Here is a 21,303-nt window from a genome sequence, read left to right as displayed (position 1 = left end):
TGAGGGTGAGAGTGTGAGTGAGGGGGGTGTTTGAGGGTGTGTGAGGGGTGAGGGGGTGAGAGTGAGGGTGAGTGAGGGAGTGTGCGGGTGGGTAAGGGTGAGTGACGGTGTGTGAGGGTGAGAGGGTGTGAGGGTGTTTGAGGGTGTGGGGGTGTGAGGGTGAGCAGGCGTGTGAGGGTGAGTGGGTGTGAGGGAGAGTGAGGGTGAGGGGGTGTATGAGGGTGAGGGGGTGTGTGAGGGTGAGGGGTGCAAGGGTTTGGGGGTGAGGGTGTGTGAGGGTTAAGGGATGTGAGGGGGTGAGGTGGAGGAGGTGTGTGAGGGGGAGGGGGTGAGGGTGTGTGAGGGTGAGGGGGTTTGGGGGTGTGAGGGGGTGAGGGTGAGTGAGGGTGAGAGGGTTGTGAGGGTGAGGGAAGTGAGGGGGTGAGGGTGTGAGGATGAGTGAGGGTGTTTGAGGGTGGGTGAGGGTGTGAGGGTGAGTGCAGGTCTGTGAGGGTGTGTGAGGGTGTGAGAGGGTGAGGGTGTGTGAGGGGGAGGGTGTGAGGGTGAGGGGGTGTGAGGGTTAAGGGCTGTGAGGGGGTGAGGTGGAGGAGGTGTGTGAGGGGGAGGGGGTGAGGGTGTGTGAGGGTGAGGGGGTTTGGGGGTGTGAGGGGGTGAGGGTGAGTGAGGGTGAGAGGGTTGTGAGGGTGAGGGGGCGAGGGTGTGAGGATGAGTGAGGGTGTTTGAGGGTGGGTGAGGGTGTGAGGGTGAGTGCGGGTCTGTGAGGGTGAGTGAGGGTGGGTGAGGGGGTGTGAGGGGGTGAGGGGGTGTGAGGGTGAGGGGGTGTGAGGGTGAGAGTGTGTGGGAGTGTGAGGGGGGTGAGGGTGTGAGGGTGAGTGAGGGTGTGTGAGGGGGTGAGGGTGTGCGGGTGAGTGAGGGTGAGAGTGTGAGTGAGGGGGAGGGTGTGTGCGGGTGTGTGAGGGGGTGAGGGTGTAAGGGTGAGGGTGAGTGAGGGAGTGTGAGGGTGGGTAAGGGTGAGTGATGGTGTGTGAGGGTGAGAGGGTGTGAGGGTGTTTGAGGGTGTGGGGGTGTGAGGGTGAGGGTGTGAGGGTGAGGGGGTGTGAGGGAGTGAGGGTGAGTGAGTGTGAGAGGTTTGTGAGGATGAGGGGGGTGAGGGTGTGAGGGTGAGTGAGTGTGAGTGAGGGTGAGTGACGGTGTGTGAGGGGGTGTGAGGGTGAGGAGGTGTGTGAGGGTAAGGGGTGAGGGGGTATGAGGGTGAGGGTGTGTGGGGATGTGAGGGTGAGTGAGGGTGAGTGCGGGTGTGTGAACGTGTCTAGAGGCAAAGCATTGCAGATGTAGCATTGCAGCTAGCAAGTCGAGTGTTTTCAAGCTGAGTGTCCCTAGAGAGATGGCAACACAGCAACAGCATTTGAGGAGCAAGGCTACTGTAAATAAGCACGGTAGGCTTTCATTTTCGTCCCGAAACAAGCTCTCGGCATTTCTGTGGCAGGGGGGCGGGGGAGCGGGAGCGCATTCCTTTGAGGTCTGATGCGGGGGGCGAGGAAGCGGCAGCCTTTGAAGTCTGGTTGGGGGGGAGCGGCAGTCTTTGAAGTCTGATGCCGAGGCACAGACAAGTGGTGGTGTGTAACGTGGCTGGTGTTGTGCATGCACCTGTCTCTCATGAACTGTGTCTAATCCGCAGTTTTGGTAGAGTTTTCGGACCACTACTAAATCTCGCCGCAATGCTTACGCATTGCTCAGCGAGACCTAAAAAGAGCTTCTTACACTGTATCCTCAGCCTTCGCTCCATCACATGAAGATCACATTTACTCTATATTATATTACATGCTTTATGCCTTAGATGTGTGGAGCATGGCAGCTACGCTCTCTACCCATAGGGTCCTCATAAAAAAAAGATTTCACCAGCCGCTACTGAGCCTGTGGTGGTCAGTTCTGTCAAACATATTTTGGTTTTACATTCCTGTCCAAAGCTAGCTTCATTTGGGCACAGTAGTTTTCCTTTAAATGCTATTTTCAGTTGGAGAGCAACACATTCCTCAACAAGCATTTACAATGCAAGGGTCTCGCCTTTGCAAAAGTTAGAGTTATTGGCATTGTAAATGACAAAATTTTAATTTATGTGTTGGTTTTGAAAACAGATAAATAAATGGCATTGTCATTTACAATGCCAATAGCTTAATCTGTCGCAAATGCGAGACCTATTGCATTTGCACCCACACACACACAGAGAGCCACACACACACACAGAGCCACACACACAAACACACAGCCACACACACAGAGCCACACACACACACATACAGAGCCAGACACACACACAGAGCCACACACACAAGAGCCACACACACACACAAGAGCCACACACACACACAGAGCCACACACACACACAGAGCCACACACACACACAGAGCCACACACACACACAGAGCCACACACACACAGAGCATCCTTTTTTCTTAGCGCAGTAAATCTTTCAAACATCCCTCAGGAATGGCCTGCAATAAAACAAAACATGACCAAGCGACAGCTGAATATGCTTTTTTTACGAGGGCCATCTCCTTTGGGACAAACACAGGGTCGAGCTGTGGACGATATTGAGTTTTGTTGTTTATTTGTGTAACGCTCTGCGCTACTCAGAGGGCGCCTAAGAGCGCTCAGGGAAAGGGGAGGGATGTAAAGAGAGACACGATAGTGAGAAGGCAGTAAGTGGGTGGAGATCTGTCCCCAAAACGCTAGTATTTCACTGGACCCAGCAGTACAAATCCCTCTTTCATTGTGAAGTTGTTTTGAAACAGGACGGTTTTCATTTTTTAGGGGGGGTTTAAATAGCGCGAACTAGACCCGAAGGTATCAGTCAGGGCGCTTTACACGAGCACCAGTTGCGTTACAGAGGGTCACATTATTTTTTGTGTGTTAGGCACGGGCAGATTACCGATTTGCCCAGAATCACGAGATGTTGCGCGTCCCTGCCGAGACTCAAACTCGTCTCCACAGCTGCGAGGACTTTCATTATGAACCAGATAAATAGCTTTGTTTTCGTACATTGCCCTATTTAACTGGGTCAGGGAATACTCGCAGTGTGCTGACTCTAGAATCTAGATGGATGTGGCCGCAAGGCAAACACGCATCCATGTGTGCATCCCGCCCCATACATGCAAAGGAAGCCCCTCGCATGTCAGGCCGCCTGGGATGCAAGCACACGTCTATCTGGGCGCCGTGGGAGTGCGGCTCGGAGAGTGGCACATGTTTGCACGTGTACAGCCGGGACCGGTGCCGCACGCTGTGTGCTCTTAGTGGAATGCCAAAAACAAGCAGAAATGTGAACCAAGGGCAACAGCACGTCTAATGAGATGCAAAAAACAAACAAAAAACTCCCTGGCAGGAATAGCCCCGGAGCAGTGGAAAGGCCCGGGCCTGAGGCGGTGGCGAGAAGAGGCAGGTGACCCTGGCACCCTAGTCTGTCAGTACACGCACAGCCGCTTCCTGAGTAGTTTAGGGCTAATTCGATCAGTGCACGTAAAATGTAAATCACTAAATAGAATACAAAACTAAATTATAAAGGGATTAAAAAAGAACGGTATGGGTGATCTTAATTCGCGTGTGACTCTCTTGCTCACATATATACATGCCAACATCTTGAACAGGGTAGACCGCGTTACACGTTTTGCCGCTAGCACTCGATGCTAGCAGGAACATTGTTTGGGTATTAACTCCTCGGCCGTCAAACGGCATTGGTGCCCAGCCCCTTCCATAGCCTGGGGTCTGGAACAGGCCCTCTTTGGAGCGGGAGCTGGGAGAGTGCGGAGCCAACAGACTCAGGAATATCTGCTGTGTTTACATCCAAGGGAAGCCGCAGTGGCCACGTTCAGACCAGGAAAGAGACGTGCAAACTTCCTCCCGATAAGACGCCTGTTCTACCACAAGATCTTTCAGCCTCCGGCTCATAATCACTGTGGCGAGGTAAGAGGGGGCGGGCAGGCGAGAAGATGGGAGGGGGGAGGGAAGAGGACAGCGGAGAGCAGGAAGGCGCTGCCTTTAATCTGGACCCATAAAGAAGATAAGAAACCTTTTACTTCAGCAGTAAGTCAAGGAACCCAATCTGAAAAGGACAGGGCTTAAAGAGAAAGAAGAACGTCACTAGGACCTCTTCTCCAAGGGCTGGCCGCCGTTTAGGAGGCCAGCCAATGGAGAAGAGGGGCGGGGCTTAATCTCGCTAGTGATGTTCTCTCTATCTCATTAAATCTCGCCAGCGAGACTGCGCAAATGCAGCCATCGCAGGCTGAGACCTAAAAAGCGTGCTAATCCAGGACAGGTTAATAACAGGCCTGTAGGTATATTAGTCGTTTGGGTCTGTTTGCATTTTTTGCCTTGTAGAGAAGTGAGATAGCCCTTTTTAGGATGCCAGGAAAGATAAGCTGAAGTTAACAATCAGTTAATAAGCTGACATCATAATTTTGAAAAGTTCTCTTCATTCTTTTTTGATAATGTGCAATGGTATCACATCGTCACAGAAGAAAGAAGGCTGGGCGATTTGATAGTGTGTCAAAGATGCTTCTCTCTTAGAGAGAATGGTTCCTCGTAGTTTGTTTTCGATTGAGTAAGAGTATCAAGTGGAGAGATGTGTTTGTTAATGGAATCTCTGAAAGAGGGTGCTTTTATCAGGAAGAAGTCCAAATACTCATTGTAAGTAATGTAGCGCTGAGGTTTAAGCAGAAGGCTGGTGTGATAAATTTCATTTCTCCCTTTTAAATAGTTATCAAACAGTTCATTTTATCATATATGAATTGCACTTTGGCAGTCAAGACTTCTGGTTTTCTGTGGATATATATATATCTATATATATATCTACCGATCTATATATATATATATATATATATATATATATATATATATATATATATATATATATATATATATATATATATATATATATATATATATATATATATATATATAACCAACCTAAGGGTCGGGCACATCAGGCACGTCACACCTTTATATTCCAAAAGAGCAACACATGCTTTTCCGCACGTGTAAAACAGGCCCATCCAGACATGTAGAGATATTTTTTCTTTATTTTGCCATGTTTCTGGCAAAATGCGTATCAACTCAACGAGTCTTAGTCATATGCAACCACTGACAAAGTACACATGTTTTGCTCTTTCTAAACAGAATTTCATCAACAATGAGGTAGGACTGCGTTGTCCCAGAATTTCCTGTTGATATTAAAGTGCTAGTGGGCCAGTTAGTACAAAGAACTCATTACAAGTCTCCTCATGATAAAACAATGTCACATTTCAATTAAAGACTGCCATTGGTGTTGGCAAAAATATTTCATTTCGCGTTCATCAGTCTTTCTACATTGTTTTAATTATTTTGCATCTCTATGCTGGTATCACTGAGAGTAAAACACTCATAATAAGCATTATGGGTGTTGAGGTCTCAGTGACCTCGAATGGGAAGAAGAGGACTTAGAGCTCCATTAGCAGTTGCACGACCTCCTCTTCTTCAAACGGGACCGTGACCTCCTCGGAGTCTCGCTTGAGGGTGTCGACTGCCAGGCCACAAGCAACTTCATCGCTCGCTTCCTCAAGGTCGTCGGGCCATCGCCCGACAGTCTGAACACTACTTCGAATTGTGGTTGTGTTCAAGACACCACAGACATACGCGGTGAGGATCGGTGACCGACATCATGCGGGAACAAGTCCTGCATGGTTTGAAACCTGTCTTTCTCAAAGACATCCCTCGCACACGACGTCAAATCCAAAAATATCGACAAAAGACGAGAAAAAGAAAAAGTCTGCCAAAAAGCGGCAGAGGTGTAGCTCTTCCCAGGTCGGTGCTTAACTGGCACGAAAAGGAAAGAACTGACGTCCATGCGCCTAGGTGGCGGCGCCTATGTAGGCATCACAACATCATAACCAACGCTGCCGACGACGTCACGCGGAGCAGACGCGGAGCAGATTGGAGCCACCCGACATTGCGCACAAGGGGTATTGCTCAGCAAAAGTTTCCGGATCCAGCCTGACGCCTGGGAAATTCAAAGGTAAGGAATGTGCAGCTAGATAGAGTCTCTACCAAATAATGCATTACCGAAGGTAAGTAACTTGTTCATATAGGAATTCTGAGACAAAAGAACGCCAACACCTGTTTATTGCTTCAGGTCGCTCCGGACTGGACTCTTTTTGGCTGTACAACAGCCTTGATCACCTAACGAGCGCCATTTTGCGAAGACATATAGACCCACAAGAAGCCCTGACATAGACAAAATACTTTGGGTTCCGAATGGAAGCTGTAATTTAAACAGTTTTAAAATTCCGTGCTTTCTCATAATTATTACATAGTCAGGGTAATTCAGTAGTAAAATACCAATATAGTGTTCAAAGTAGTTTGCAACATTTTTGCAGTTTTGCGTGCTAATTAACCCCTTGACAGCCCAAGTCTTATTATTCTATATAGTGCAGCATTTAGTCCGTACTAAAGCCCAAACCTCAAGTGATACATCGTCACTTCTTACCAAGCTAAGATATTAAAAAATACAAAACAGCTTTTATAAACAGTCTCTGCAGCCTTTCAATATGATTGTCAATGTTTCAAGCCAACCGCGATGGAGCCGTACACGGCTACCCCTTGTGATAGGTCTCGATCAAAGTTTTTACCTTCAGACTTCGAAACTTGTCTGGAGCTTTTCTTCCTACGGTCCCTCAAAGCTCTCAGCCAGTCCAGATTCAGTGAGGGTTCGCTGGCTTGCCTTGTTGTGACGAGCACCCGATCAAACTTATGGAGATCAGACCTCTGCAGCTTTCCAGCGGGACAAACCAGGGATCGAGGCTGGCTTGCGGTTGAAGGTGGGTCGCTTGACTCTCGCAGTTGGGCCGGGTCACCTCTTCAATGTTCGGCTGTAGAAATTTTTACAGAGCTTTTTCTTGCGAAGTCCCTCAATACTCTTCACCAGGCCAGATTCGGTGAGGGTTTGCCAGCTTGGGTTACAGCCAATTCCCGGTCAGACTCTGGAAGTCCGACCTCTGGAGCTTTTCGGCGGGACGAACCTGGACGGCAAGCCAGATCACGGTTGAGGGTCGCCAGCTTGGCTGGCGAGGTTGAGTCTGTCCACCTATGGAGCTTTTTTCTAAAGTTGCTTCAAACTTCTAGAACTTCTTCCTGATGTTTCTTTGAGGGTCCCAAAGTGTCCAAAACTTACTCCAAGGGTCTGGAAACTCCAAGATGGTCCTTGAAAGTTTGGGACTTCAATTCCCACAATCCACTTGGACAAAACCCTTACAAATCCACTGGTAGTACTCCAGGCTAGGGATTCTCGGTGGCGACGCTCCAGGTGAGCTCTGTTAACCTGCAGCTTGCAGGGAGTCTACTCTTCAGTCCTTTTGAAGCAGGTTTGATCCACAGCGCTGTAGTTCCAGATTGTGCAGCAGGCACAGTCAGTCAGACTGCAGGGTCTGGTTGGGGACAAATCAAACTTCCAGCATGGGTCCTTATTCTTCCTTCCAGAAGACTGTGATGACCCAACCAATTAGTGCGGTGATGCATGAGAATGTGTGGAATGCGATGTTTGCATCTGTACAGACAGGGCACTGGCATGCTTTCCCTGAATGAAATGTTACAGCCACCATTTACCTTGTCCTTGTGTCCCCACTTTTAGAAAAAAAATAAAGTACAAGGGGTCATGGTAGGGGGCACCGTGACCCCCTGGCTCTTGTGGGGGGTCTCAGGCCCAAAAACAATTTAAAAAATCATGCGCCAGGTCCCACAGTAATCTGGTGAACGCTAACATTCTGCACTTATGACAAAAGAGTGGAGCACCTGAATGCCACCTTGGTGCAATCAAAGTTGTAAAACTTAAAGCATTTCCTTTAGAAATTAAAACAATGAAATGGTTCATTGCGTCACACAAATGGTCGTCCAGAAAGCTAAAATGAGAACACATTTTCAAAAATCTTCCTCATTCACTTCAGTAAAATATTCTGACACGCAGAGTGAAACATATACCGAACACCAGCACAGTTTGTCACTTGAAGCTCCGCCCCCTAGTAATCTACAATATTCACCACAGATTTCAACTTGAACAGCTGGAACACAAATATTTTGTATTCAATACAAAACTTAGGCACTTAGAACGCCATTTTGTTGGAATAGGATCTGTTGAATTGTAAGCCCTTCCTGAAGAGCAGGCTAAAGTACGGTAAATGAGCATTGAAATGTTAATGAAGACATGAAACCATTGGGTTAAAAATGTTAGGGGATGTATGTTTTTTTAGTAATTTGAAGACTAATAGATTTTTTAAGGGTCTAAAAATAGTTAAATACGGCATCCCTTTTCCAAATCTGTTTACTCAGCCTACCCATCTTCTCAGTTGCTTAACAGCACCCTAATTATAAAATTGGAACTTTTTGATAGGGAAATTCAAACATATATACATGCATTCACAGAAAAAAACAACGGTTAACGTGATGGTATAGTTGGGTGTTGGAATGACACACAAGTTAAGTTAACAAAAACCAGAAAAATAGTCCAGTCATAGTTTAGTGAAGTCATTACAACTTCTGCTCCAACATGCACTTCTTATGACCTGAAATATTCCATCAGTCATGGCATGCAAATGTTTATATAAATCTAATCCTGTGCTATGGGGCAAATATATGTTGCTTGTGCGCAGAACAATTTTGAAAGGAGCCCATAAACCCAAATCCTGGACTGGAGATGAAATAGTGGCCCTAAATCATACAATCATTAGCAAAGCTTATAGGCCTCATCCAGGAGAGTTATTGGCTTTGACAATAATTCGTAGACATGCTGTACAGCAGCGTTGCTGCGTAGCATGGAAAAGTATTACAAAAAATGCTAGGACGCGGCCAGAGCAAATGCTTTTTTTCAAACAAAACAGTGCATGTGCTCTCACAATTACCTTCTCCTGCCCTCTCCCCCACTCCTCCACTGCATCCTTCTCTCCCTGCGTCCGTCCCTCCACCCATGTTCCCTCCGCCCTCAAGCCACTCCCCAAACAAACGCAGGAGTAGTTTAGGGGATTAGGTAACATGGAGGGAGGCTGACGGAGAAGGGCCTATGTGGGGAAAGGACAGGCATAAGGGGATGGGAAGCACACAGACAACGGAAAGTGGGTAGGTGGCGCTAGATGAAGTACACAGACAACGGAAGATGGATGAGAGCCTGAGAGGCCATCAGGCAAGTCAGTGAACAGACAACAAAGGATGGGCAGGAGGGACTAGGGCAAGTATACTGACAATGGAGAGTAGGCAGGAGGGGTGTGGAAGCACACAAGCAATAGAGAATGAGTGGCAGGGGCTAGGACAATCATGTGGACAATGGAGGGTGAGTGAGAGGTACTCAGGAAGCACAACAGAAGGGGTATGAGGAGCTAGGGCAAGAACACGGGCAAAAGAGGGTGGGGGAGAGAGCAATGGGGGAGGAACACAGAGGATAAGACCACACGAGGGAGACATCTGGGAAACTCTTGTAGTGTGCTTAAACGAAAAGAAAAAGTAGCACCTGAAAATGGAAGCAGTGGAAGGACACAGTAATGCGTCTATGCTCCAGGGGACGGAATAGCCTACAGAAGCTGACAAATTTGAAGCAAGCAAAATAGATCAACAAAGAAACCAAGCAATGGTAAGTAATTGGTAGGCTCTAAGCAAAATGTCTTGCAACACACAGCACATATTCTGTCTGAGACGAGACCTAAAAAGGTTGTAGAAATGACCGTGCAAATTATCATGCAAGAAACCTATCGGACTGTACCCAAATTAATTTTACATGCATTATAATATCTAGACTGGAATCCTGGATCAAGCAGAGTTTAGAAAAAAAAGGAGTACTGCGGGCCTGACCAGGCATTCATGTTTCATTTGCTCCTTGGAAAATATGCTTTGGTCAAAAAGAAGAGGCACTGTATGTAGTTGTGCAGACTTCAAATCCGCTTATGATAATGTTCTTTCACAAGTCCTTTGGGGTTCCTTTCACTGTTTGGGTATTCCACCTAGTCTGCTCCGCATCCTGGAAACATTACAGCATGAACGCTATTCCACAGTGTGGTGGGAGGCGTCTGGGGAAAGCACATTCACTATCAACAAATGTGTGCGCAAAGCTTGCTCACTGGATCTATGGTGTTTTGTCTATATTAATCAGGTGGTGGAGTTTGTAAGCACTGGAATCAATGATGCACCACTGTTAGACTGCATTAAAATCCCATCCCCAGAGTCTATCATACCCCAGCCCGATTGTGCAAATATGGTCTAAAAAACGATGCTAGGTGCCTGCGTTGCGGGCCGATGGGGCTGATTTCACTCACCTGGTGTGGGATTGTCCGGGCATCAGCACATTCTGGAGGGAGGTGATCCACACAATGTCATACATGTTGAAGATCCAGATTCCGAAAACGCCCCTAGTAGCATTGCTGGGTTATGCTAAGGATACACCAAAGTCAGCCCGCAAATTGGCGGCAATTAGCTTATTATTAGCGAAGCATAGAGTCGCTATACGCTGGATGCGGGAGCTGTTACTTGAAATATCAGAGTGGCACTCGGAGTTAGCTTTTTGCTCTACATAATCTGATAACTACAATCCTTTAATCCCGACTTGTTGCAGACCCAAGAATTTCTGGGGGCCGTAGCAGGAACTATTGCGACAGTCAGCCAATGAGAGCGAACAGGGCGGGCAAAATAATCAAGTACAGTGCACTACAGAGGGTCGCTAGCCAGACATTAATAGGTTTGAGGCAAGTGGGGACCCAAAGAGGTAAAGACACTTAGGGCCCGATGTAGGTAATTCCGATTTACCTACTCTTAAATACCGAATCATACCGATCGGTATTTAAGAGTAGGTAAATTGGAAGTAGGCAGATGTAGGTAATTTTTATTTTTCAATTACCGATTCTGTAAGATTCAGTATTTACCGATTCGGTAAATACCGAATCGGTATTTACCATTGATTCCTATGGGCCTTGAAGCCCATAGGAATCAATGGGAAATACCGAATCGGTATTTACCGAATCGGTAAATACCGAATCCTGGCAGGGGGAACGGAGTGTCACTTTGACACACTGTAGCACCCCAATTGCAGGCTTGTGTGCCATGTGGCGCACATGCATGCACTAAGGGCATGTCTGTGTGTCACATGGCATAGGTGGAATTCGGTATTTTACCACCCAATAGGATTGGGTGGTAAATACCGACTCCTAAAGGGCCTGTGGCACTCTTTGAAGTGCCAGCTACATCTCGAATTACCGATTCGGTAAATATACCGAGTCGGTATTTTACCGAATCTGTAAATTTACTGAATCAGTAAATTTGCAGATTCGGTAAAATTCGGGCCCCCTACATCTCAAAAACCAATTACCGGTCGGTAACGGCCGAAATCGGTAATTGGCGACCTACATCTGGCCCTAAGTATATGGCGATTTGACATGCTACAGGCTCTTCCATATTCATAGTAAATGTACCAATGGCAGACACTGTGTTGCAACCTATGAAGTTATACGTTGCTACTGCATGTAACCTAAATTGCATATTTGAAATATGCCATGTATTGCTTATTTGACTGCAAACTGAAACCTTAAATAAAGTTTAAAAAAGTAATACACACGGAAAAGTTAAAAAAATAAATACCATAAAACTGGGAGCCCTATTTATAAGCCATCTGGTGGAGAGGAGTGCGCTGAAGGGCCAGAAGTGGGGGAGACCCAGCAGTTGACTGCATTTCAATGGTGGCGGATGGCTACCCTAGCAGCAGGGAACCACTGCGCTACAAGGACTCAGCTAGAGGAGTAGGGTTGACTGCTGCTGACTGTGTCAACTGATGGGGGCATGTGAGGGGGGAAGAGGGTTCATGAGGGACATAGTTAGGTTGTATATGAAAAATCAATAAAATATTCCCCCCCCCCCCAAAAAAAAATCGAGCTCAAATGAAAAGCAGGAAAAGTCCTCACAAGCCCTTCTGTTCACATAAGTCATTAAAAAGATATCTGTGAAGGTTACGCTATTTTTAACCTTACATTAATCAGAACAAACGTTCCTAAACTAAACCTTTAACAAGTCTTCTAATCATATGCTACCAAACGAAATATGCAGCAGACTAATGGAATTCCCAGAAATTTAGAAATCAGCGCCCAGATGATCAACGTGCTACTTCGTCATGCTAATTATAGAAGCCATTATACGAATTCTGCTAACATAATATGAAGTTACAAAGCTATAAGTGAAAGCATGTGTATGTGTGTGTCTTTTGTGGTTTTGTTAATATATATTTTGAGACCTATTCAAAATTTCCCTGGGATCTGAGTTCAGGAAATGAGTTCAGGCCATGCCTAATGCCTGATCCCCATGCTGCCACAGGCGTGCGCAACCTGTGCCCATGAACAATGGGCTCTGAGCACAGGTCACACTGTGCTCCTTGTGCCCGAGTCCCGAAATGCTCTAGGAACAGAACGTGGCCTTCTGCGATGCTTCGCAACCAATACCGCATAAGGTGAAGCTTCTGGCCCTGCCCTTCATTGCTTGCTGGTAGACGTAGTGTCCAGTGGTTTTCATCCAAGTGCTATCAGGGAAGTTCATGGTGCACTTAATCTTTGATAAACCCAGCACTGAAGGAAAAGTGTTACAGGTAAGTAACTTTCCTTCCGAATGGATACCTTCCACACTTCCTTGCCTGAGTATCCCCAAGGCGCCAAGACAGAATTCAGATTTGTTTTTCAGCAGTAGCCCTTTTCATCACCAGCACTTCACCGTGTATCAGTGAGGCTCCCCTGCTGACAACATTACCACCAATATAAATATATCATACAGCGCCAAGGACACTTCCATTCTTATCTGTGGTTAAGACTAGAGTTGTTGAGTTTTCATGTTTTTGTTACTATGGCATAAAAAGTGTACAAACTACATTTTCTGACAGTGTCTGTGGTGATGTCCACTGTTAACAGTGTCAAATGCCAGTAACCGACATCCACAGCAGATGCCTTAGCTGTCTTGTTATCGCTCATGATGCTTCAATGTGTTATCATTGGGGTTTCTTGCAGCCTACAGTGCTAAGAGATGTGGAAGAACAAATTATATTTGAATACTACCAAATTCAAATTGAGATCCTATCAAAGCGATGCAGCAAAGTTCACAACACCGAGCAGACTGTGCACGACAGACTCGCTGCGTAGAGCAGCAGCTTTGCTGATAGCGATCCATAGTCGCTCCTGGCTGAGATCAACTGGCTTCTAGAGGGGGTGTCCAAGCATCCCTTATTGGCATGACCTTCAGCGGCACTCACCTGTTCCGCGACAATGCATATTCAGCACTTGATCACTTCAAAGACAGCAGGGCCACTGCCCAATCGTTGGAACTATCCATGGTCCCACACCAGCCTCATTCTGCCTTCAGCTCCTTCCATGGATGCGGTATGTGCTACCAGTCCATTTCCACTCAGCCACCACGGCCAACAGACTCCCCATTCCTTTTGCGGACTCAGACACAGCTCCCACAAGCCTTCTGCCCAGTCCACCACCACGCTGGCAGCTGCAGCCTCCAAACCTCTTTAATATTCCCTTGGAGCACCACGAGGAACACGTTGGCAGCAGGATCCAGAACCATCTTCCCTTCTGGCAGTCTATAACTTCAGACAAGTGGGTGTTCCAAACTGTTTGGTGGGGTTATGCCCTTTCATTCACAAAAACCCAGCCAGCCATGCCATCATTCTCAGATCCGCTGATGGAAAATCATCTCTCTCTGTTGCATCAGGAATTACAGACTCTTTGGCCAATGGGGTCATTGAGAGGTGCTGACATCAGAAAGAGTGTTATTCCTGCTACTTTTTGGTGCTGAAGAAGGATGGAGCCTCCACTCTATTCCAGATCTGCTGGCACTGAACTACTTCCTGAATAAAGAGAAATTCAAGATGCTCATGTTTGTTCAGGTCTTGTCTGCACTGGATCCAGGATATTGGAAGGTAGCGGTGGACTTGCAGGATGCTTATATCCACATACCTGGCCTGCCGGTCCACAGACATTACCTACAGTTCACAGTAAACCATGAGTATTTGCTGTGCTCCCCTTTGGCCTTACCAGTGTCCCTCAGGTGGTGTTTACAAAAGTGATGACAGTGTGGCAGCACATCTGCAGAGGTCAGGGATTCCAGTTTTCCACTACCTTGACGACTAGCCATTGACAGCTCTGCAGTGGGACCTGAAGTCCCACTGGGCACAGCATCAGGGGAGTCTTTCCTACCTGGTCCAGATTTCTGAGGAAACTCTAAAAAGGCCTGCAGTGGTGGTTAGCAAACAGCGTCATTAGGTTGAGCCAGGGCAGCTCATGCACTACTCTGCGAGGCATGCTGTATTCAGGTATGAACTTGAAGCTGCGCCCCCTCTCCACCCATTAGTTTTTCATTGGCTTGGTTCATTATCCACTATAAACTGTGGTTTTTAATTGATCAATGGGATTAGTAGTCCCTCATTGGCTTATTTAGTAACCTCTCATGAGACACCCCCTGTTACTGTGTTGTTACTGTGTAGGCTTTAATAATAGCCTCAAAGTACTATTTTCTCAAATAGCTTTGTTATGCCTGCTACTGTAACCCAGACAAACTCTCTCCTTTACCTTTTTTAAAATATTTATATTTGCAATGCGATAGGTCTCGCTTTTGCGAGAGTTTAAGCTATTGGCATTGTAAATGCCAATGCCTTAACACATAAATAAAAGGCATTGTCATTTACAATGCCAATAGCTCAAAAGCTCGTAAATGTGAGACCCATTGCATTGCAAATGCTTGTTTTTTTGTAATAACGGTGCTTTCTAATCCTGCCGTTAGGCCTTTAATGGGTATATAGACTGTCTCCGTATTGTATTGCCAATTAGAGGGTGGACATGGAATCGCTGCGCCAGCGTATGTCTTTCAGTTTCAGTATTACTGTAGTTAATCATGGCCGCCAGTGTGAGTCCGCCCCTGCCATCTTGCCAATGTCTTCTCACTAATTCCCTTTTCTGTCCCGAAGGAGCTGTACCCGTATTGCTGCGCGACCCTGTGGCCCGCCTCGCAGATCCCAGTTGCTGGTACCTTGGTTATGATGAGCGACAACGAGGCGGTGGCGCTGCGCAGGAGAATGGTCATCACCGCCGAGGCGGTGGCGTCGTGCCGGAGACGGGCTGACGGGGCTGTGCCTGGAGGAAGGGTCCTTGAAGGCGAGGCTCTGGCTCCAGTCCAGGAAAGTGCCCCCGGGGGGCATGACGGCGATGACTCCAGCCCCGAGGCACAGACTGTCGCAGTTAATCGGGGCCGGGAGGTGAGCGAGTGAACAGCACAGCCTTCCCGCCTTGCGCACGTGCCCCCAAGGCACATGCGAAGCTTCAGAGAGCCGCTATTTTTGTGAGAAAATATATTAATATTAATTTCATAAACAAGTGACACAATGCCATCTTCGTGTATCATTTGAATGTATCCAGACTTTTACTTGTTGGAAAAGTATCGTTTTATAGCAATTTTAGGTGATTTCTCTTCGGATGGGATTGTTAATGCTATATGGTACCCTGCTCAAAACAGGACTGGCATGGAGGGTATGGATCGCACTATGCCTCGGTGTGTGTTTACATCTTTGAAAATGTTATTTTATTAAATATGTTCTGCCTTGCATTGGAAGTGTTGTGTTATGTGATTGAAAGAGAATAACACCTGGTTGGAGTTGGCGCTAACTAATTCCAGGGTGAAAAGTTCTACACATTTGCGTACAGCCTGTGAAGAAAGGGTATCTTTTTGATTGTCTGGTTTCTTCTTCTTTCTTGGGGAAGTGGTGCCCAGGTGAAGCGGTGGTCAGAGTGGGCCACTGGAAGGAGTAAAACTTCTTTGCTGCCTGGCAATTGTTAGCAGAGTTTCCTATCCACACAATGGGCTAAATATGACCTGTGTCTGTGGATCTGTGGAAGTCCACGAGGTGGGGTGCCACAGGGGTGTGCAGGTGTTGATCCTGGCTAAGGTTGAAGAGAGTCTATGGTTGCCCCACCCCTTGTTCTGACAGACTCCAAAGCCCTTCTTTATTTCTGGCCAAGTATTGGTGTAAGGCATACCTGTGTAGCTCACAGTGCTATCTAAAGACATCATACAGACCCACTTCCATGTCCACAAAAGGTTGCTTTAGCAAAGAGTTAAGATAAGGCTCACAAGTAACACTTTCTTAGCCCAATTACATTACAGGCTACCAGGGCACAAGTCCTAAAAAAAGAAGTGGGGGGACGCTGACGTCAAGACAGGAAGTGACGTACCGAAAGGTGGCTTGCACCATCAGACTCATTACCTCCCCTCGCTCACCCCTTAGATGCGATTGCATCAGAGAAGCCACCGCGGGAGCAGCGTTCTGAATGAGCTCCGATCTCGTCCCAGAGAGGCCAAAGAGTGAATGTGTGGCTCCATTCGCTCCAGTTATCGAGCTCCCGGTACAATAAGTGGGGGACGCAGTCTACCCGCGTGGTACCCCGACTTGAGCCCTGCAGGCTACACACAAAACTAATACATGTGAATACCTATACCTCTACACCTCTCCTGCCCCCAGAAAAATATGGCCCACCTCTTTTGGCTTTATGTAATTCGCCATTTTCTAGGCATTCTTACATTTCCTATAACTGTCGGCACCCTGACAGGCCAACTGACTACTTTCTTGCTACTGACCTACAGGTCATGTCAAAACCTGGGCCTATCGGTCTCTGGCAAGCTTGACCAGACCCAGGACCAGGAATACCTTATCTCAATGACCCCTGAGAAGATGCTTGGCGTCCTAAGCAATGTATCTTAAAATGATACAAAGTTAATGTAGCATTTCTCAACCTTGCGATTTTCTGACCCAAATGCCTTTTGCAACAGTAAAATATAAACACATTTAACAGCTCCTCAAATTCCCCTATCTCATCCTGGGAACAGAAATCAGCATCATCACATATCCTTAAGTAAAGGAGGTGGGAGAGTCTGTGGATTACCAAGGAATGTACTCCTCGCAGCACTCGCCTCAGCCTTTTGGTCTCGATGCTGCCCTTTGGATTTTGCAAAGATCTACGCTCTGCCTTCCTGATTCAGCTGAAGGTTCACTGTTAACCGGATCCATGTGGCCCTTTCATCCTAGTGGCCTCAAGGGAGGGTGCATAGTCTGCATTGTGCCTAACACTGGAGACCTTATATAGACTTGAAGCCCCATTAAACTATTCAAAATCTATTCTAGTCCCCTGCAGAAGAATTCAGGTCATGGGGGTGTGCCATGGTCCCCGCTTGGTAAATCCCTTGCTTCTGTAAGGGATGTTTTATGCGCATCAACCAGGCGCTGGTCCATTTCTTGACTATTAACATCATGAAAGCCTAGTGCTTCCAGACTCAAGTGTCTTGCATACGAGTAGGACTTAAATCCAAGATTAACATACGTTCTGCACAACTTCTTTTGGCATAGCACTGCAACCACCAGCGGGAAGAAGAATTTAAGCGCATACAACCCACATATCCTTGGTTTTGACCATGGAATCATTCTCCCACTCTTTTTGATAGGATGCCCTTCTGGCTGCCCGGTCCACAGCTCATGCTCACCACTACTCCTCTGTGTACAAGCTGAGGAGACATTGAAGGAAACTCACCAGCAGTGCCTTGTAGAACAAATCAGATGTGTCCCCACACATAAACGTGTTAGACAACAACCTTCCTAATATTGAAGACTTTTCTTTCAGTGCTGAGATCTGGAACTGTGATGGTCCACACTGACAACAACACAGACCTCTTTCACTTGTGAGCACCATTACCTATGGCTCTTCCAACTTGTACCTCCGTGTGAGTGGGCACTTCTTCACAGCATGTTCCTGGGGGTGTCCCACTTTAAAAGAATCAGCAAACACACTAAGTAGGCAACATAAGGTTACACAAGTGGGAAATTATACTGAAAGTCTCAAGCTCACCTTTGTGGCTTGGGGTCGATCTCCGACATACACCTTTGGAACCCATCACAATATCTGGTGTGAGCAGTTTGCTTCTTACATGGCCAGGGGACCCTGTTCCCTGGAGGACGTAATGATTCTGTAGATTCCAATGGTTATCCAGAAGATTAGGAAGAACCAGGGATGCTCAGCCATCCTGGTGGTTCCATCTGCCATTGCTAGGCTGGATATTTGGTTTTGCCAACCACTTGCAATTAAACCATGTATGCCTCCTTCAAAATAGAGCCGCCTGTCCATTAGGGTGAGAGAGTGCGTGACCTCTTCCTAATACCGCCCAACTTGAGCACATATTTCTTCAAAAGCTACACCTTCAACTTCTTACTCTATTACCAGAAACCTGGTAGTTCTAGTGGCTCTCAGGAAATCCTGCAGTTGAACTCAGGATAATAGATGTTTCGGTTCCGGCACTTGGCATAATGAAGAACATCAACCCACTTACGTGTTCAATTTACAGTGCCATGTCTTTTTTGCAACGCCGGGCTTATACTCTGGTACAGATGCACACCTGCTGCAGTGTAAGACATACCTAAGACGTACCGAGCAGCCTTGAGACCCTCCCAGGGAAGGTCTGGAGAATCCTTCTAAACGGCCACTGAGCTCTAAGGGATGCCTTGTGGGTCTAATACAGTTACTATCTTCTATGTAGCAATCTGTTGCCCCAAGGGTCCTTAATCCATATCTCAACATATTGATCCACAATTTTTTGAGCCAAAAGCATCCTGTGAGCTAAAACATTTTTTGTGGAAAAGGTCTAGCTAGGGAGCCATAACATTAGCCATTCGCATACGCAAGTTACAAGCCCTTTCTGCCTGAGAACCCTTCACAGTATTCAAAGGGTGCAGGTTTGTTCTCTTGACACACCTTTTCTTTATCCCAATAGTGATGCTGAAGTTCCATCTGAATTTCTGACTTTCTTCACATATTCCTATGCAATTTCAGCTGAGGAGTGCCTTGCACATTTTTTGGGAAACAACAAAAACTTGCAATGGTCAGACCAACTCTTTGTGATCTTTGGGATGATAATGTTGGGAAAGAGCTGCTAAAACAACAATTTTTAAATGGACAGCATCATGCATCACACATTATTAAGCTATACATTGAGTTATTAATCGAGTGTCGTAACCCTCTACTAGGGCTAAGGTGGAGTTTAAGGCCATATGCTAAGCAGCTAGATGGGCTACCCTGTAAGCATTCCGTAGGCATCTTACCATAGAGGCTACCTCTTCTTTCCTGGGGATCAGAATTCTCCACACTAGGAATTAGAGCCAAAGTAATAAACGTATCCTGTACTTTCACAGTCCATTGAAAATAACGTCCTATTCCAGATGGACGCGTTAGTCCTTTGGCCTACCACATTAAAAGTTACAGTAAAAGAAATACTGTACCCTCATGACCAGTTACATATTTAGACAGTGCACATCTTGAAGCGGCTGCCTCCTTGTGTTCTAAAAAGAACACTTTTAAATTTGAAGTCGTCGTTATGGCAGCTTAGTAAGTACGATTGCAACATTAACAACAGGCCTTTGGTTGCCTTCTGATGGTGTTATAAAATCTGTGCATCCCTAGTCAAGAATAGTTGCTAAAATTGTAAATCGCTGTAGTTAGTGTAGTGAGGTGAATGATACTGCTGCAACCAAATAATGGGTTAATTAACCCTACAAATGACTGTCTCCATGTTTTTTCAATTGTATATGTGTGCTAAACTACTGTAGTTGGAACATTAAGAAAAGTTTGGTGCATTGGGGAGAGCTAGGGCACTGGAGAAAGTTTGGGAGCAGGAAGGGTGGAACAGGTCATTCTGCCTCACCTGCATTTTCCTGCTGGCCTGCAGGCTCGGGACGCTTTCTTAGTAGAGAGGGTTGCTTCGAACCAACCATGCCTCCCTGCTCCTTTCTACTCAAAGCCTCCTGGGTTGTGGGGCTGGTTTGAACATTTTTGCTGAGGCTTATTTTGGTTTTCAGACCGACCATGATTGCAGGGAATGGTTGGAGCACCAGAGAGAGTGGCAACATTGGAGCTAGGAGGGGGTACATGGAAGGGTTGGTGCACCCAAAGAGCTAGACAATTAGGGAGAATTGGAGTACAGTGAAGATTTGAGCATCAGAGAGTCCTCTGGTACTGGTGAAATTTGAGGTACAGGGCTGGGCAAAAGGGAGATCTGGGGCCAGTAATGGGCCGGTACTCACCGGTACTGAGTACCAGCACTTCTTCATTTTGAGTACCAGCACTTTTTTCTAGAAGAAAGAGAGTACCGGTACTCATTGGGATCTGACTTCAACCGAGGCAGCGCGATCCCTTTATCCCTCAAGTTATACTACGGCAGCACCTTTCAAGCACTGCACGGAATCAATCAATGGAGCTCGTCACCAGGACCCAGCGTGAGCTGCTTTGTAAATCAGAGCAGGGGTGTGTCTGCTGAGTTATTTGCTTATCCAAAGATCTTTCACAGTGGGCGCTAAGAGGGGGCTGTAAAATCTAATGGGTGGCGGTGGGAGGCACTATTCAGGACATAACAAAAGAACGTATGGGAAGGCTTTTACAGTCGCCACGCATCTGAATTGCTTTCTTGCACACTTCCACTTCCACACTCGCTGATTCCTATTTCATCGACCATGGACAAACCTTAAGACCAATCAAAAATGTGGAGATTGGCACCTGGTTCCCCAGTACATACGATGTCAGCTCTGGCCCTAACCACGGTTTACAAATGTTCCAGGAGAGACTTGTTTATTTATTTTATGCATTTTTATGTAGCGCAGACTTTATCCGAAGGTGTCAGAGCGCTTCACAATAGGAACAGTAATGATACATGAGGAGAAAATTACAAGTGAACAAATTACAAAAGCAAACGTTAAGTTACATGAGGCAAAAGTGACAATTGTGAGCAAACAAAATACAAGAGGTAGCAAACAGTACATTACAGGAGGAAAAAGTGATATGTGTGCAGGTTACAAAAGCATACAAAGTACAAGTAGAGGTATACTACTGCAATAAATGGCAGACACTCCAGCACAAGAACAAACTTTACATGAGGCAATGGTGGCACTTGCGCAAGTATCTAAAGCAAACAAAATGTAAGAGGTAGCAAACAGTATGTTACAAGAGAAAAGTGACGTGTGCATTTTACAAAAGAGTACCAGTAGTAGACAGATGGCTCAGTGGGCTGTAGGCCACCGGTTCGATTTAAGGCAGGCTGAAGCAGCATGTAATCCTTAGACGGTTGATAAAATGCATGCAGATTTCGTGCATACTACCTTGGCACGGTCAAAACGCTAACCCCGCCCCTTGTTCCCCCTTAGCCCCGCCCTAAACTCCACCCACTGCTCCTTTTGGTGA

At 46.6% G+C, this 21,303-nt stretch overlaps 1 protein-coding gene across 1 annotated transcript in view; it reads left to right on the top strand.

The window, feature by feature from the left end:
• FAM178B (family with sequence similarity 178 member B) overlaps positions 1-15,556 on the top strand; it is a 2,784,983-nt gene extending 2,769,427 nt beyond the window's left edge. The window contains exon 20 of the mRNA XM_086943356.1: positions 15,003-15,556. Within this exon, the coding sequence (XP_086799482.1) occupies positions 15,003-15,302 (300 nt within the window). The 3' untranslated portion in view covers positions 15,303-15,556. The remainder of the gene's footprint in view (positions 1-15,002) is intronic.
• Positions 15,557-21,303: the final 5,747 nt, after the last annotated feature.

This window comes from Lissotriton vulgaris, chromosome 11 (genome assembly GCF_964263255.1).
Source record: "Lissotriton vulgaris chromosome 11, aLisVul1.2, whole genome shotgun sequence".
In the NCBI taxonomy this organism is placed as follows: Eukaryota; Metazoa; Chordata; class Amphibia; order Caudata; family Salamandridae; genus Lissotriton; species Lissotriton vulgaris.
Note: the sequence above shows the minus strand (reverse complement) of the source record. Positions and strands in the feature narration are given on the sequence as shown.